The sequence below is a fragment of the Notolabrus celidotus genome, chromosome 17 (genome assembly GCF_009762535.1).
Source record: "Notolabrus celidotus isolate fNotCel1 chromosome 17, fNotCel1.pri, whole genome shotgun sequence".
NCBI lineage: Eukaryota > Metazoa > Chordata > Actinopteri > Labriformes > Labridae > Notolabrus > Notolabrus celidotus.
In genome coordinates, this window is record NC_048288.1 from 5,747,241 (window position 1) to 5,765,835 (window position 18,595).

The window sequence follows — 18,595 nt, forward strand, 5'->3', positions numbered from 1 at the left end:
AAAACAGGGATGAAAGACAGTTAATGTAAAATTTTAGGTGATTCAAATTGATGATCTCTTCTTTAGACAAGCTTATGGTACCTGTTAATAGAATTAAAAAATGTATGAAATTCTGTTTCAGAAATATTTCAAGACTTCTGAATTTCTGTTTTAAAGCTGCAAACAAGTAGCCTATGCACAATTTAATTAATGTTGTGTTGTATAAAGTGACTCAAATGACTAGTTCGTTGTAGTACATTTACCAGAGAGCAAAAAACTATTTTAAATTTGATCATACTTCAGACTGTGACTAATTCCTGTGACACACAGACTATCAGTCCATGCAGGAAAGAAGAAATCTATTTTTGTTCTGTCTTTTTAACAGAATCTTGATTGTGATGAACTGGCAGTCACAGGAAAGTTCCAGAGCAGAACTGTGTTCATGAACATCTGAATATGTGTATGTGGAGCTCCAGCTGGGTGTGTACAAGCAGTGCCTCTCCTGCTTCTGCAATGTTGTAATGCAGTGTGAAATCACACACTGGGACCCCGATATTACCCTGTTTCATTGAGGGTGCGATGTGCAAGTACAAAGAAGAAGTGATGGCGTAACTCTGATCAAGCACTGCCGTTGTGTTGCTGCGTGTTCTACAGTGTCGTCAGTCACTAATGCAAAAGGCAATAGACTTCACAAATGGACCAAAGAACTGTGTGCAGGTAGTACTCACGGGAGTTGTCGTGTCATAGTGTCACACTGCAGACCTTAGAATGCTGATGACCAATCAGGATGGAGTATTCAACAGCCAAAGTAATGAACCCACTTGTTCTCTGACTCAGTCTGGTGCTAAAAAAAATACCGGTCTGCATTGTGCTTGAATCCTTGGTGTTGAGCAAGTTACTGCTCCTCATACATGCCGGTGGATTTCACTACCATACCAGTCTAAGGTCAATGTGTCAGCGACCTCATTACCGTGTGTGTGTGTTTGTGTCTGCCTGTCTGTGTGTGTGCGTGTGTGTGTGTGTGTGTGTGTGTGTGTGTGTGTGTGTGTGTGTGTGTGTGTGTGTGTGTGTGTGTGTGTGTGTGTGTGTGTGTGTGTCTGTCTGTCTGTCTGTCTATAAGGAAGAACCTGTGTGTCAGTGTGTGTATCTCCTGTCAGACCAGGCAATGATGTAAAATATGGACCCCCCTTACATGCCAGAAGGAAGGCTGCAGACCCTTTTCTCTTTCCATAGAGGAACACACACACACACACACACACACACACACACACACACACACACACACACACACACACACACACACACATACACATTATCATGCTCTGATGATGTTATTTTTTTCTCTGGGAGTCCACCAGTGACACAGAGCAATATGTCTAAAAAGCCAACAGCCTGAGAAAGTAGCACGGTTCTCACCCAGTGTTCCTGCACAGTGTTCCTGCACAGATGCACAGAAGCACAAACAATACTCATCCTTCTAAATCTGACTCTCCTACACACACACACACACACACATACACACACACACACACACACACACACACACACACACACACACACACACACACACACACACACACACACACATACACACACACTTACATGCTGGGGCATGACAGAGAGCTATTGACTGCCTCTACCTGGCCTGACAGACCATTCACAATTTCTCCCTGCGTGAAACCTAATGTACTGAGAGAACTGAGGGTGTTTGTGTTTGTGAGTCTGAGTGAGTGAAAGGGCCCGAATTGAAAGAGAGGAAGGAAAGCAACTTCATGACTCTGTGACTCTGTGTGTGTGTGTGTGTGTGTGTGTGTGTGTGTGTGTGTGTGTGTGTGTGTGTGTGTGTGTGTGTGTGTGTGTGTGTGTGTGTGTGTGTGGTGTGTGTGTGTGTGTGTGAGAGAGAGAGAGAGAGAGAGAGTGAGTGTCAGGAAAATGTATTTCTGTATTTCTCCTAGGTGATTTTTGCTGCTTTTGAGTGTCTCAGGCATCCAGGTACTGCTGTAGTCGCTTTGTTTGATTTCTTTTTTGAGTGCTTGGAAATGTGAGTTTACAACAAGGTCAGGTTGGACTTGGCGGCTCCACACTGCTGTTTTTATATTGTATTCTGGGCTAATCCAAGTTGTTGGTCCAGACTGAAGGTGTATTTAGACCTGTATCTACATGACTATCTTCAAGGTTACATTCGATTTGTGGGTAGAGGTTACTTACGTCCAACATTTTACAGCCAGAGTTAAAGAATACTGGCACAGACAGTTCTGGTTTTCTTTCCGTCTTACTGGCAGAAGCTTCAGAGTTCCTCTTAGTGATTTCATGTCTGTCTCCTCTCCTCTGTCTTGTGGTGTACCACTGTGCTTAATTCATGAATCTACTTCCTCTAGGACAGATTAAACACTTTAATATAGTATATTATCTACTTATATGCAGATGATAATACAACTTAATTTTTCATAAAACTGTTAAATTATTGATTTTTAACATCATAATTAAATTCCAATAGATAAATGTGATTAATTGCATCCTTAATCACATGTTTAACATTCCACATTAAGTCCAAATTAAATATGTAAAACAATTATTATAAGTGTCTTTATGTTGGATTCACGTTCATTTGCTCGACTGATCTTGAACTTCATGACTGGTCACAATATGCCAACCTTAGGACGTCCTTTAGACCTGAGTCCTCCACAAAGTTAAATGGTCTGCGGTCAGTTGACACCCACTTAGCATGTGCTGTAGTTCACTTCAAGACAGGATAAGATCCAGTCCCATCTTACAGACAGGACTCAGTCCGATCTCATCTTAATCCACCATGAGCAGAGCACTTTGCAGCATTTAGCAAGTTACAGTGGCAAGGACAAACTTCCTTTAACAGGCAAAAACGGGGGGAAGAAGAGAGAGAGAGAGAGAGAGAGAGAGAGAGAGAGAGAGAGAGAGAGAGAGAGAGAGAGAGAGAGAGAGAGAGAGATGATAGTGGTGTAACTGATAGTAGTAGTTGTTGCAGCTGGAGTCTGGCACGTCCACAGCAGCAGAGATCCAGAGGAACCTACAAGACAATGGGGAGCTCAGGGACTCCAGAAAGGTCTATGGTTAGTAACTTTAATGGGACAGGGAGACTTAAAGTAAGTGATGGGGGGTAGTGCTTTGCGGGTGTTTGGGATTTGGTTTCCTTCTGACATCAGTCTGATTAGTGGCTCCTGTATGTTTAGCTTGCAGGTGGTCACTCCAACTTGAGTTACTCTAGTAATATTTTAATTATATGTGACTCTAAGTGCAGATTACTTTGGACTTGTCAACTGAGTTGTCAGACTTTTTCTTCTTCTTCAAAAGAGACGTATGGCTTACTAAAAGGTAGTGGTTATGCTATTTTCCATCATGGCGGCAGCAGGAAGCAGGAATACATGCGTTTGTTTAACTACGATGTGCCATTAAAAAAAAAAAAAACTAGCACCATAAAAAAACATCTTTACTCTTTGTTTCTTAGGTTAATTCTGACTGTCCTATTTTAAACCTAATGAGGCATTTAGGTGATCTGGGCTCCTTTGCTGCCTAAGCTATTAGAGTTTGATGCTTCTGCTTTGGTGTGCTAAACAACATGATGTTGAAACAGAACTAGAAACTCCTGAACAGGCTTTCTATACCCTGCTCATCCAATTTAATTTGCATAGCATATTTCATACAAATGTAAACTAAATATCCTTTCCAGAGAGTCATGTCAAATTTCCACCAATAGCGAACCCCTTTGCAGCACTATTAAGGGATTAAGAGGCAGAAACCTTGAGCAGGCGTTGGTTACAATCCCAATAACAGGAGTAAAATATGTGTCCAATGTACCAAGATTGTTCTTAAATCTTACATTTTCTTCATCTTATGTTGAAACTATTTGGAGGAAATTTGTTCTTAAATTGTCCTCACATTCATTCTAAAGGTGCAACCCTCTACAAAATACTCTCTCAATTATGACTTCAATAAATGACAATACTTCAATCCAGTCAAGGTGAAAAAGCTTTTTTGAATACTGTCTTCAACAACAATTCAAGTGCTTCACATGAGTGGAATTGGCATTTAAACAAGGAGCAAAACAAACACAAGGCAATGTCACAAAGAAAATATAAAAAGAAACAGAAACAGGATTTAAATGGATTAAAAATAAAGTAGAAGATTAATATGGGCTTAAAAAGACAGGCAGATTTAAAAGTAGAATTAAAATAATGCAGTGCAAGGTTGAATAATTACACACATATTGAACTTAATGAAACACAGAAGTAAACAGAAGAGTGTTTTACCTTGTTTGAGAGAACAGGAGATGTTTCCAGAAGTTTGTTTAGGATATTTGGTGAATAAAAACAAACCCTGCTTCTCCGTGTTCAGTTTAGATTTTTAGGACAGTGAGCAGAAATTTTCTGAGCAATGTGTGAGCTCTGATTGGTTCACAATTCAAAACAGGATCAGGCTATAAGATTTGTTCTTGAACCAATAACAATCAGATATTTGACACAGTCAGTGTGAAGACCTGAAAACTGGACTTGTAAGATCCACTTTCCTGGTTGTCCTGAAAGGCTAGCAGCAGAGTTCAAGATCAGAGGCTGATGAACACTGCTCAGGAAAGTGTTCAAGCTTACCCAATATTAATGCCTGGCCTTTTTTCTAATCATCCTGAGCCATTACTCTTGTTATTTATGTATTAATTTTATTGTGAGGTTACACAAGGCTGATATTGTAATAGTCTCATTTAGTAAAGTTTTTATCGGTGAAATTACCAAGCAAAGTACTTAATAAGATACATAGGTGACATTCAGAACAAACAAACAAACAAACAAAAAACATGGGACAGAAAGAGAGGGTTGGAAGAGGAACAAAACTGTCATGAGTGGATGTTGAGACTTTTGAAACAGTAAAAAAAAATAATAATAAAAAAAAAAACAAGAATGAAAAAATTACAGATTTTTGAATTTTGATTAATGACATTAAAAGCAAAAAATATATATTTATTGTATTTTATATGCCTGGATGCTTTTTCTTGTTGGCATGAAATGTTAATTTGTGTCATGTGATGTGGACAAGTTTATGTGAAGAATGAGGGTACGGCTAGTATGGGGCAGTGTTAGATAAGAGTGGGAACATTACATAGAAATTAAACAATAAAATGCTAAAGCAACAACAAGAGATGTGAGTGTTTAATCTACCAAAGAATTAAACAAGTAAGGACCAGAATTACTTGCTGGTTAAACTAATTGTTGATATATATTTGTTTTATTGTAGGTCAAATGTTGTGTCTTAGTTGTAGTGTAGCCACTCACCACTAGCTGCAGCTGTATCTCTGGTTAATGACCTCTGCTATAATGTTATAATGCTGTACTACCAGGATTTAAACTAACACAGATGACACATTGCGTCTCCTGGGGCAGCGTGGATTGTCAGTATTTCGATCTAGATTATGGAGATGAAGTTGTGTGTAGGTTCTGTCTAGTACATGGCCACTCGACTGGAGTAATGAGTTACCAGCACAGGGATGTGGGCGTCATCCTGCAAAGAGAACCGAAGGCTAGTGGTGCTAGCTCTGCAATGTTAGCCACACTCTGCAAACCATGATATTGTTTACCCACAGACTCTGTGACCTGTGTTTAGTCATGCTGAATAAATTATGGTCAATTCAGACTGTTTTCTGAGTGTTTTTAAATCTTCAGACGTTGGTGAAAGGCTCTCAACTTAAATGGTTATTCGTGTTCTTGACAATCATTCCAGTTTCATCGTTTCCTGAGGAGGGAAACTTGTGAAAAAAATGCTGTTGTTGTGGATACTCAGCTTGCAGGAAACCAACGTTTCTCAGTAGTATTTGAATCTCTGGTCAAGGCCAGGTTGGTGGGTATTTTGGTGTCTGTGATGGATATCAAATACAAGGATGGCTGCCCCGACTCCTGACCCACGAACACTCTCCCTCATCCTCCTGCGAATCCCACATTTCTGCTCCTGTGAGCAAATCTTTATTTGGACAAAGCACCTAGGAAAACCATGCACGACTGTTCAGCTGAGTGTACTTGAATAGAATGGATGAGATCTTACCCAAGAAGTGTTTATTTAACATTTAATTAAGATTCTTACATTGGTAGTGCTGGTAGCCACTTCAGCTATTTGTGGCCTCACATAAATACATGTCAAGCATTTGATGTATGTTCTCTTTTTAATGGAAGAGATGCTAATATACACTCTTTTCTCTTTTTATCTTCTCTCCTCCCCCTTCATGTCCTATTTTCCCTCCCTGTCTCTGTCTGTTTCCCTCCTCCTGTCCTATTTCTTCCCCCCTCTGCTGTCATATTTTTCCCCTCTCCACAGAGAAGTGTGATGAAGCTCTGGCCTCTCCTCTCCCTCACACAGCCTTCACCAGCTCCTCCGTTTTCTCCAATGGATACGCACCTGGATATGCCAAGCTCAACAGGAGAGGAGGTAGACAAACACTCACAGAAACACATGAAATGTCTGTCTGTGTGTGTGTGTGTGTGTGTGTGTGTGTGTGTGTGTGTGTGTGTGTGTGTGTGTGTGTGTGTGTGTGTGTGTGTGTGTGTGTGTGTGTGTGTGTGTGTGTGTGTGTGTGTGTGTGTGTGTGTGTGTGTGTGTGTGTGTGTGTACAAATGCATGCGAGCTGCACATTAAAAAGATGTACATACATCCTTATGACTGATAAGGATGATCTGATCTCTCAGATTACATACTGGGAAATTTCCAAAGCCTCATGGAGAGACACACACAGCTGCTCCCATCTTCTCTCTCTCTCTCTCTCCATTTACCTCTTCCATACGTCCCCTTCTTTCTGTCTCTCCCTCCCTCAGCTCCACTCATTATCTCAGTGACTCAGACTGGAGCTCATTTCCACATCAGTCCACAGCAGGGAGAGAGATAGGGCCAGACAATTACACCCTTCTGTGTTTATACAATTAATAATTCATACATTTCCATCTAATATAGTCAGACTACAGCCGAGGCAACAGTGCTCAGAGCTGGCGAATAAAGGCGAGGTAATCTGCTGTGCTTAATCATACCAATAGAATTATAGCTGAAGGAGGACAGGACTGCTCCTCCTTAAACACAGACGCACACAAACAAGATAAAAAGAAACACAAACTATATATAGCTTTCTTTTATTCAGTGTCCTTAAGGATGGAGGTCCTTTGGGAACTAATAATGGTTAAAGCATGGAGTTCTTGTTACTTTGAGGTTGTTTTTATTGTACAGAAAAGCAACAGTAATAAACAGACAGAGTATAATATGCACATAAACAAGGTCTCAATATGTCAGTCCATCAAGCAGCTTGTTTTCCTTCTATAAATAAAACAAGCTTTAATAAAGAACACATTTATTTATCTACTTAACTAAAATAAGCTGCTCAGGAAAAGGACCATCGATCGAGCAAATATTTCAAATCACTGCAGGCTAAAGATGTAAAGTTTTCTCACCCCAAGGCAGATTTCATCTCTTAGGAAAAATTACCGGGTGTTTTACCCTGACTGAATGACTTGTTGAGGTGAAGAATATTTTACTTACCCTCTTCAACTTTTCGTACAACTGCAAATTTAAATGGGAATTTTACACAGTGGATCAGCACTTAAAAGGTGCATCATTTTGAAGTGGGAGTGAGGAACATTAGATTGCTTAAAGAATGATTTACATACAGTAAGATGCAAAACTTTACCTGCTTTGTCCTAAAAACCGCAGGTGGTCATCTCAGCAGCCACTGGTTCAACTCCCAGACATGACAATTTGCTGCCACGTTAAGTTGGGCTGTTTTAAAAAAAAACGCCTTCTACCTACTACCTAGAAATGTAGTATACAGTATGTACAGCATACTACATACTATGTTTGAAGGTAGTATGTAGTATGACTGTTCTGTTGGATCTGTTCTGCAGTATGCTGGGTCAGGCGTTGCTGGATTTCCGGTTTAAGAAAGCGGAAGTAAACAACGTCCAAGCTGATAGAGAAACTGCTTCTTTAGCATCACTTATGATTTAAAAAGTTAAGAAATGGTTTATATGGAATTTAATCATTTGTGTACCCCTTCAAAAAAATAAGAAAAATAAGAAGGAGAACGTTAGCGCTGTGCATTGTGGGAAACAATATTCGAGAGAGACTGGTCCGATGCATACTGCAAATTTTCCCGAATCAGTACAACATCTGCATACTGCAGAGTTTGCTCTTGTTCACATACTGCATACTGAATATTTGGCCAAATCAGTACGTACTAGTACAGTAGGCGATTTGAAAAACAGCCTATCTCTCTTCATATGTGGACAAAAAATTGTTTAAAGCTCCTGTGAGGAGTCTTTAGCTGGCTTTAAAACGGCCTGAAATTAATTCTAATGCCTCTTTATTACCTGCATTGCCAATCAAAATCATCACCAAGAAAATTCATTATTCACATATAGTAACTTTTAATGTGTGAAACTGCTGCAGCAGGGTAGGCGATTACCAGAATGCTGTCAAAATAGCCTTTCTATGAGAATTTGTCAGCCCTTTCACATGAATAGGACAAGATTGGCAAAGACCATTTCTCCACAGAGGGACACCAAAAGTGACACAGTCAGAAAGTTCCTCACAGGAGCTTTAATAAGAGTGGTGTGTCCAACACGCGTCTACATTTTGACTATCATCCCTCTCTCTTCAACTTCCTCTATCCCTCTCTCCAACACGGTCTCAGCAGATGTGTGTCTAACATGAGTCTGGTCCTGCTGGAGGTTTCTGCCTGTTAAAGGAAGTTTGTCCTTGCCACTGTAACTTGCTAAATGCTGCAAAGTGCTCTGCTCATGGTGGATTAAGATGAGATCAGACTGAGTCCTGTCTTGATGTTGGGTCTTTGTTAATAATAGAACATAGAGTACGGTCTAGACCTGCTCTGTTTGGAAAGAGTCTTCAGATAACATTTGTTGTGATTTGGCGCTTTATAAGTAAAGATTGATTGATTGATTTTGAACTGCTCTTTTTTTGTTAATCAGACAGCAGCAAGCCCAAAGTAGTCTATTTGAGTTCCAGGCTGTCATTATTACAAGTAGACAAGGACAGGGTCTGAGTTCTTTTGCAATGCACTACATTACAAAGCATTAACAGAACCTCTGGGATGACAAATTAATAATCAAGCTCTATCAGATATTGACTTTATATTGGAAATCCCAACATGGATACGTAGCGATAACAATATGAAAGTAGCCATTCAATAAAGTTGAATCATGTCCTCCAAGTCTTGGTGTCCCCCAAAGAATGACACTATGCTCAAATGATGAGGTCAGCATCTTGTTAGCATACATGAAATGACAAAGTTGGAATATAAAATAAGGGTGGATAAAGGGAGGCTTAGGTGTTCAGCAGAAAACGGAAACTTTCTCCACAAAGATTAGGAAGAGGTGAAAAGAGGAACTTTTAAAACTAACTCAAATTATAGCTGTTGTTGAAGTTTCTTACTTTCCCATTGAAAACAAAATAAATTGGACAGAGATGAGATGAGCTGACAGTTAAATTAAAAAATATATTCATTTTGAATTCAGTTTCCAGACGACAGAGGATCACTGGTTTCCTGACATTCAAAACTTTAATTTCTGAATATTATTCCAAATAAAAATGTAGAATCTGTTCTCTGGGGTCTAGATTTTAGCATTCTTATTTATAACAGTCTATTAGTTTGGACCGATCAGGTAGCAGCAGGAAAAAAAACAGTCCTTATGTGTGGAGCAAAAACAGGCAGAACACAATCCACCATCACAAAATTCCATCCCTCTACCATTGCCAGTAATTTGACATTCATTCATCCGTCTCTATGAACAGATATCTGCATGAAAGTGCAGCAAATATCCATTCAGGGTCAATAATTTATTTTTAAAGAGACACAATTGTGTTGCAAAAGTAAATCAGGGTTTCCCAACTTACAGGAGTTCATCAGAAATGATCGATCGGGTAAAATAAGGGAAGCGGATAAAGTTTAATCGTATCCTGCATGTCTCCGTGTCCTTTTCAGAATGACACAGCTTGCTTGGATGATGAGGTCAGCATCTTGTTAGCATACATGGTATGACAAGGTTGGAATATAAAATTAGAGGGGATAAAGAAAGACTGGGGTGATCTTCAGCAAGGTTGATTAGACTCCTTCATGAGAAAACTTTTTCCACAAAGAACAATGACTCCTAAGATTAACTTTATAGGATTTTTAAAGAAATCATTTTATTTACCCGAATATCCAAATTGTTGTGTCCCTACCAAAGATTAGACTACAAAACATTAACACAGGAATGGTTCAACAAAAATGCACACACAATCACATTTACATATTCACATTCAAACAAGCAACCCAAAAAAAATCACAAATTTGCATGCTTCAAATGATAGTTAAACATTTGCAGAGCACAACACACTCAATGAGCAAACAAGTGAACACCAAGCCGAGCTTAGAAATGACATATGTAATCATACACATCCCAAAGCATGAAAAACACAAGTACACACACTAAACATCCCACTTTCACTGGAATTTAAGCATCTCGAAACACTTGCATTGATCAAAACGGGATTACACCCCACTCTTGTGCATTTATTCATGAAAACAAAAACAGCTGCCAAAGCATGGAGCAGCTCACACTTAATACACACGCATGCAATCCCACAGTTCTCCGTGCCCACGCAGTCATACTATAAGGAGGGGTCCCTCCAAGCAGCAACATTTGGCAGCCAAATGTGCCGTCAGTGGCATGAGTGTGCGCTGATAAGCCAATCTACTCCCATCTCCCCGTGCTGTGGAGCAGGGGAGGCACAAAATCAATGGGACACACCACTCATATTAAGCTGCGTTGTGAATGCTGACAGCTATTAGAGTTTTAGGCCATGGGCTATGTGCGTGTCAGAGTGTGTGTGCTTCTGCATGAATATCCATTTCTGTGTGTGTGTGTGTGTGTGTGTGTGTGTGTGTGTGTGTGTGTGTGCGTGTGCGTGTGTGTGTGTGTGTGTGTGCATGTGCGAGAAAGAGGTAAAATTATGTCATAATGATTTTCCGGCAGCCTGTCTGCTGTATGCCAGCCAGCCATCGAGCCCTTGGTACCAACCCTTGACTACTGACATACACTGTGTTCCCCATGCATATATATGTGTGTAAAACCAATTGTGCGATAAATTTGGGTACCTGTGTTTTTTAGTGTGTACACGGTGAGGAACGACAGGAATAAGGATGTGCACACTGCTTTATTTATATGATGTTGGAAGAGAGGACTTGTTGAAGGCTAAGAGCGCTGCAAAGGCCAAAACACGGCATTCACTGGGAAGAACAAAACCACCTGCAAATTCACAAACAATGCAAGTTCAAAAACAGATAAAAAGACCAAATCTAATGTGTAAATTGAACATGGTGCAGAAATATATTAACAATGCAGAGTCAAAAAAACACTATCTGAGAAAAGAAATACACCAGAAACAAAGAAGCCTCTGACTGGTGAAACTGGATAATATTTTCAGAGGAAATGTTTTTTGTTGGTAACCACTGCTGCTACATGTGGTTACTTAGTGTGGCTGCTCTATCCAGTAGCTCTTTTTATGTTGTGGGTCCACAGTTGCACAGTTACGTGGTTACACAGCTGTTCCTTCACCACTTGCACTTTCAAATAGATTTTGCAGTTGTTTGGTATTAGTGTTCCAGTGTGTGATTCTGAGTTGCATGACTGTGTTGCGAAAGTTCAAGAGGCAAACACATGGAGGGAGCTTCATAGAAACACACAAACACACATGCAGCTCTGTTCGATCAGTGTGTGCTCCATGTGCTCACAGTGATCCTGTCTCACCTCTTACGGCCAAATTCCACCAGATCCATGTCTGGTCCGTCTCCGATCTGTCACGGCACCGGATCTGATAGCTTTCTATTCTAGTCAATGTGTTAACTCCCACTGGATGCGCTCTGTTGCGTTCTGGCTGCGTCTCTGATCCAGCAGGTCGGAGCCCTCCGGATCAGATACACAAGAGTTCTATTTTTGCCGACAACAGAGCAGATGGAGCGGGACAGGAAGTCAGGCACCAAAACAAAATGAAAACATGCGGTTAATTTTCAGAATAAAACACTCTGTGTTATCACCAGATCGTATTTCACTTAACTACAACAACAAACCGTCATAATGAGCGGAGCCAGGCCTGGAGTCAACAGGTCAGAGGTTCTCAGAGGACCATGAAGACAACGTGGATGAAGAGAGGAGGAGGAGAATCTATGATTCAGTGATGCCGCGGGAAAACCTCGGTCACATGACTCCAGCTGTCCGGTGGTCCTGCTCCGTTCTGCGTTCTGAAAACGCAACTGGTGGGTGTTGACGGACGAGAGAGCACGGAGCCGGATCGCAGCAGATTGGAGACGGACCGGAAATGGATCTGGTGGAAATCCTGTGTTATTACTTCTGATGCCAGCAGAGACTCGGTCCCAACTTTATACCTCTGTTACATTCATGACAACAAACATTACAGGGACGTTAGTATCGTGAGGCTGTTTGGTAGTTTATGGTTGAGGGTACTATTAGCTGATCTACAAGCACCAGGAATTACCGTATTGGCCTGAATATAGGAAGACCGATATTATAAGACTATCCCGCCGCCCCCTCCTATCAAGACACATTTTGAGACATGGCTTTTTGAGACCAAATCTTGTTTTATAAAATAAACTATATTATATTATCACTTGTGCAAATGATGCACTTATGGTATCAGTATTTTAATACCAAAGAAATTTAATAACCTGCAGTCTGTTGGATGAATGACGGCTTTGGTGATGGGCATGCTTCCCATCCGTTTACTCACACAGTCATTCTAAGATGCTTGTTCAGGCTTCCACATTTTCCAAAGCTTTCAACGAAAGAACCCTTCCTTATATTTGGATCAATGCGGTGTTAGAGTTTACACCTCTGACTAGCCGAGTGCTTTGGACCGCTGGGAGGTCAAAGTTGTAAGGTAAGGGTCTGTAGAAGACTCAACAGGAGATGCTGGTTCAGTTTGACTCACAGCAGTGAGCAGTGTTTGTTAGGAAACAGAAGCACTGACCTGGACTCTGCTGGTGATGCAGAGTTTTTCTTTGCACCGTTATGAATTAGCTGCCTTCTTAGAGTTGATGCATTTGTGTGTAAAAAGCTTTTGTATTTACAGCACATCACTTTGCATACATTTTAGACCTTAGTATGAAAATTTGAATTTGCCGCCCCATTCTCAAAAAATATAAATAGTTGTTCAGATTATAGAATCATCATCATCATCATCATCATCATCATCATCATTATCATCATCATCATCATAATTCTAAATGCCTTTTTTATTAGAAAGCAATCACTTAACGGCTGATACTTTATGCAACATGTTATTAATAGACTTAAAGCATCACATCTCATTAATAAGAACAGCTCAGTTTGTCTGTCAGTGGCTGTGGTCTATTATTACATTATCTGTGCTATAGAGCTCGACTTTTATTTCTGTCATTATCTTTGTAGCGAGATAAATCAAGCAGGGACAGTTTCTGCCTCTGGGTTTCCAAGACAGACTCGACTGCAAAAGACTCTGACACTTTGTTTGTCTCTGTGCCCCTCTCTCTTACCCTCCTCTATCCATCTGCTAATATCTCACTCTCACTGTCCTTGTCTGTCTCCACTTTTTCACTTTTATGTCCCTCCTGTTCTCTCTTTTTCTGTCTCCTTTTTACCCTTTTCTTTAGTTCCTTTCAGTCTTCAATTCAATCTCATCCTTCTCTCTTCCCCTCTCTCTCTGTAATGGTCTTGACTATCCCCTACCTCTCACAATAACTCTTCTTCCTCAGCTCTTGATTGAACTACACTTTCTCCCACCTCCTTACTTCTTGTCCTCACCACTGCTCCATGTGTGTGCACAGATACCTCTGAAGTGACCACAAAAATAGGACTAACAAAAAAAGCAAGATAGTCTAAAGTAATTCATCGTCACTATAATTGCATTAATGGTATATGAATCTTAATTTGCAGATTCTACAATAAATTCTACAGTCTGGATTTTCAGCATGGAAAGAGTTCTGTTTTTTGTTTGTAGTCTGAGTATGATTGAACAATCAAGTTTGAGCTAGCTTTGTCAAATGCAGAAAATCAGTCAGTGTGGAGAGAAAAAGCAGGCGGGACACAGTCCACCATAATGATCATGGCATCAGCAGTAATCTGGTGACCATTTCTTCATCTCTATGAATAAAACACTTAACGCAAGTGCAGCAAACAACCCAGTCAGGATTAATAAATTCAACTTGGGGCGCCGGTGGTCCCAGGGGTCGCTGGTTCGACACCCAGCTGCGACCATTTGCTGCATGTTTTTCCCTGCTCTTTACTCCCCGCATTTCCTGTCTCTCTTCAGCTGTCCTATCTATAAAGGCAAAGAACATCAACTTTAGCAATGAGTCTGCTAAACGCTGTGTTACAAAAGCCAGTGGGCATGATGATTTCCTGACGTCCTCAAACGCATCAGAAATGATTGATCCGACCTCACTCTTTAAAAAGGAGCACTCTAAATGCTGTTTTCTCCTTAGTCATTATGTTGTTACATAGTCTGGGCCACCAAAGGCTGACAATCCCTTTCAAGACGTACTTCTGATCCCTAAAACTGTTTTCATCCTGAGCTCCATCAGAAAGAGATTAGTGAGATTTAGCACCAACATAAGCGAAGCTCACGACTTGAGAAACTTCCAACACAAAGCATAGCTGAGATGAATGTTGTTTACTTTTAGTGTGCATCAAGCTCCTTAAACTCTAGGCCCAAATGCTTCCCATAATGCACGTCATTAGCATCTTTCCATAGACCGTCTGTGCTCGGTTAAGGCTCATTTTTCCCAACTCCATGCCCTCAGTTGGAAAAAAGGCTTTCAGTCGCTAATTTGTGAAGTCCAAGAACAATCTGACTGTTCTCAGACTTTAAAAAGCTCTCAAGTAGAACATTACCTAATTAGATAGAGGGGCACAGAACACTTCCTGTGACTAATACATGTACTTTGTTCCTTCATATCGAGGGAGGGCACTAAAAAAATAGTCAGGAAAAAAACTTGAAATCATACTTTTTTTCCCTCTGTGGCCGTGGGGGGTTCTGGACCTAATCATGTGCCTGGAAAGTCTTGAACAGCTCTGCTCTAACTTTTAACAAAAGACTGATGAGCTCCAAATGGGTTTCAGCTGTCACATAGAAACCACCTGAGCTGTGATCTGCAGCTCACACAAGGCTGTGTTCTGTCAGCTGAAGACACATGCCCCGTGGATACAGGTTAAAATAGAAGAGGCATTGAGAGGGTGAAGGCAGAAGAGAGAGGAGGTGAGATGAGGTGAGGTGAGGGAGAGAGGAGGACATGAAGAGGGTGAGAGCAGTCCTTGGAAGAGTGGGAACAGACTGACATGGAGAATGGGAACACTGAGCTGAGATAGAGATGAGTACCTCCGGTGTTAAACGGAATTAAGGGTTTCTGTACAAGCCGTCTTTTTTGTTAGTACCACAGTTAAATGTATTCCTATTTATCGTACTATAGTATAGTACCTGTGACACTCGTTTAGTAAAATGGAACAGCTGCAGAAAGAAACAGTTTTGATGAATTATTTTTAAAGATATGATGCATCAAGCGCTCCTCTCTTTCCCATATTGCAATCGTTCAATAATTTCGAACATTAACACCTTTTGAATTTGTACATTTGTCTCTTTGAAGTCACAGTTAATAACACAGAAGACCATGTTTGTTACAAAGTTATGCTGTAAATAATTCCCACTGAAAACAAACTAACATCAGAGACCGGATTTTATTTGGCAGATCAATGTTTTTACAACTATGGCCAAATTCCACCAGATCCATGTCCTGTCCATCTCCAATCCGTCACGGCACCAGATCTGATAGATTTCTATTCTAGTCAATGTGTTAACTCCCACTGGATCCGCTCTGTTGCGTTCTGGCTGCGTCTCTGATCCAGCAGGTCGGAGCCCTCCGGATCAGATACACAAGACTTCTATTTTTGCCGGATGCCGGAGCACGACGCATCAATCTCAACAGAGCAGATGGAGCGGGACAGGAAGTCAGGCACCAAAACAAAATGAAAACATCCGGTTAATTTTCAGAATAAAACACTCTGTGTTATCACCAGATCGTATTTCACTTAAAGGTGACATATTATGCTCTTTTTCATCAATATATATTGGTCTAAGAGTTCCCCAAAACATGTCTTTAAAGTTTATGCTCAAAAAAACACTTTGAAATCAGATTTTGGCATGCCTGAAAAACTCTCTTCTTCAGCCCTGTTCAGAACGGTCTGTTTTCCCTCTGACCACGACCCCTCAGGAAGTGGATGTGGCCTCGGCTCTCCGGCACGTTGATCTAATGTTTACATGTTGGCTGAATATACACGGCTGCTCGAAGACCCGCGTTACTTCAACCCTCTGAATCTGATCCAGAATCTGATCCTGACGGAGAGGCACCTGCAGCAGGACCTTTCTGAAGGATTGGTCACAGATTTTGGTGTTCTTGTTGTTTTATTTGTCAGTATGTCGACGTGTGTCTTGGTACACAGCTACAAACATGTAGCTATGTGGCTATGCTAACTAGCGCTAGCACTTTTTCATGACAAATGAAAATCATCCACTAGATCTTCAAATCTGCAGACGTGGGGAGTAAAACCAACCTTTGTGTTTATTAAGTCAAACTACAACTAGCATGCCTCCCTCCTAAGCTCCTTGTTAGCACACACGTGTGCAGGGAATGAAAAACAGAGGAGGGGTTGAGTTGTATTTTATACAGTCAAGCTCCGAGCTCTGACTCCGTTACAGACCGGATGTCGTTGTGACGTAACAAAAACAATGAAAACTGAAACGGCTGGTTTCAGCACACATTTACAGAAAGGTGGAGAAATCAGAACAGGGGCAGAATGGATTTTTTTCATTTTCGGGGGTTTGTAGACATGCCAGGGACACATGTTTCAGGTAGAGAACCATTAAAAGGTTGATTTTGCATGATATGTCACCTTTAACTACAAAACAAACCGTCATGATGAGCGAAGCCAGGCCTGGAGTCAACAGGTCAGAGGTTTTCAGAGGACCAGAAAGACAACATGGATGAGGAGAGGAGGAGGAGGATCCTTGATTCAGTAATCACCGTGGGAAAACCGTAGTCACATGACTCCAGCTGTCCGGCGGTCCTGCTCCGTGCTGCGTTCTCAAAATGCAGCCAGTGGGTGTTGACAGGCGAGAGAGCACGGAGCCAGACTGGACATAGATCTGGTAGAAGTCCGATGTTAGTCCTTCAGATTCTGGATGCATTTCTGGCAACTGTTTGACTTAGCATTCGGCTGCTATGGAGAATTAACAGATCATTATTAAGAAATGATGCTGTTTTATGACCAGATCAGAAGACAGCTCTTAGAGCTGTGGAATAACAGGAAACTAACTTGTGGAAGACAAACTATAACACCAAAGCAGAGACGCTTGTTTTTGGGTTGTTTCAGTGGTTTTGTGTTACTCTTGATATTGTCTTATGGTTGTGGTTTTCCCACAGGTTTCTCTCACACCCTTGCTCATGCTACTATATTATTTCCTTTTTTGTTGTGTTCTTGAGTTAAATAAATGAGTAAGGCAGACCTAAGTTCAACAAACAGAGGGCTGTGTGAGTTAAAACCATTCAATACTGAAATTTGTATTCAAATTTAACTGTAGAATTTGAAATCTTTTGTAATAATAGCTAAAAATGTAATTCAAATGTCATTATATCTGTTCTGAAGCTCAGAAGTAGAGTCGGTCAGCTCTCAATAAGAAGGTTGGCGGTTCAATTCCAGGTCCCGCCACATGCCAAAGTGTCCTTATGAGAAACGCTGAACCCCAAACTGTCTGTGGTGGCTGTGTCAGCAGTGGCAGGTGCTTTGATTGGCAGCTTCTGCTATCAGCATATGAATGTGGTGTGAATGGGTGAATTTGAAATGCAATGTAAAAACACTTTGAGTGGTCAGAAGATGAGTGAGAGTGCTAGATAACCACATTCCATTTACCAATACCATTTCCTCTCCTATCTCTGCCAACATGTAAATCAATATTTCTAATGAGCTGACTGGATGAAGCCTTTATGAAAAGAAAACTTGTTGGAAATTGTTTGTGCATAGCCAAGCACAGAGTCGCGTGATGCATTTGTAGGACGGAAATGAGGAATAGGTGAGCTGATTGTGTATGTGTGCATAAATATCCCTGAAGGCACGTGTGCAGGCGAGCATGCATGTGTGCACGCGTCTCTGCAGGCGTGGCCAAGCATGAGATTGGTCCCTTAATCACAAACATGTGGCCACTGATCTTTATATCCCATTTTCTCTCCTCCTCATCCCTCAGTGTTTCTCTCTCCTCCTCTACTTCTCTCTACATCTCACCCCCACTCTTTCTCTTCCTCCATCTTATTTCCCTCCACTCTCTATTTTCTTCAATAACATTTTCAATCCCACACTCCATTTTCTCAGCCTGTCCCCCTTTTTTCTTCCTTCCCAGTCCTCATTATCCATTTTTTCCTCTCTGGCGTTCTCACCCTGATGCATACTTTTTAGAAGTTTGAAGAATTGTTTTAAAACTTTTACTGTAACCGTCTCAATGCAAACGTCACACTTCTGCAGTA

At 40.9% G+C, this 18,595-nt stretch overlaps 1 protein-coding gene across 2 annotated transcripts in view; it reads left to right on the forward strand.

Moving 5' to 3' along the window:
• The window catches only part of cntnap2a (contactin associated protein 2a), a 577,708-nt gene that overhangs the window by 218,795 nt on the left and 340,318 nt on the right, over positions 1-18,595 (forward strand). For both annotated transcript variants that reach the window (XM_034706352.1, XM_034706353.1), the window contains exon 3: positions 6,310-6,420. In XM_034706352.1, the coding sequence (XP_034562243.1) occupies positions 6,310-6,420 (111 nt within the window). The remainder of the gene's footprint in view (positions 1-6,309; positions 6,421-18,595) is intronic.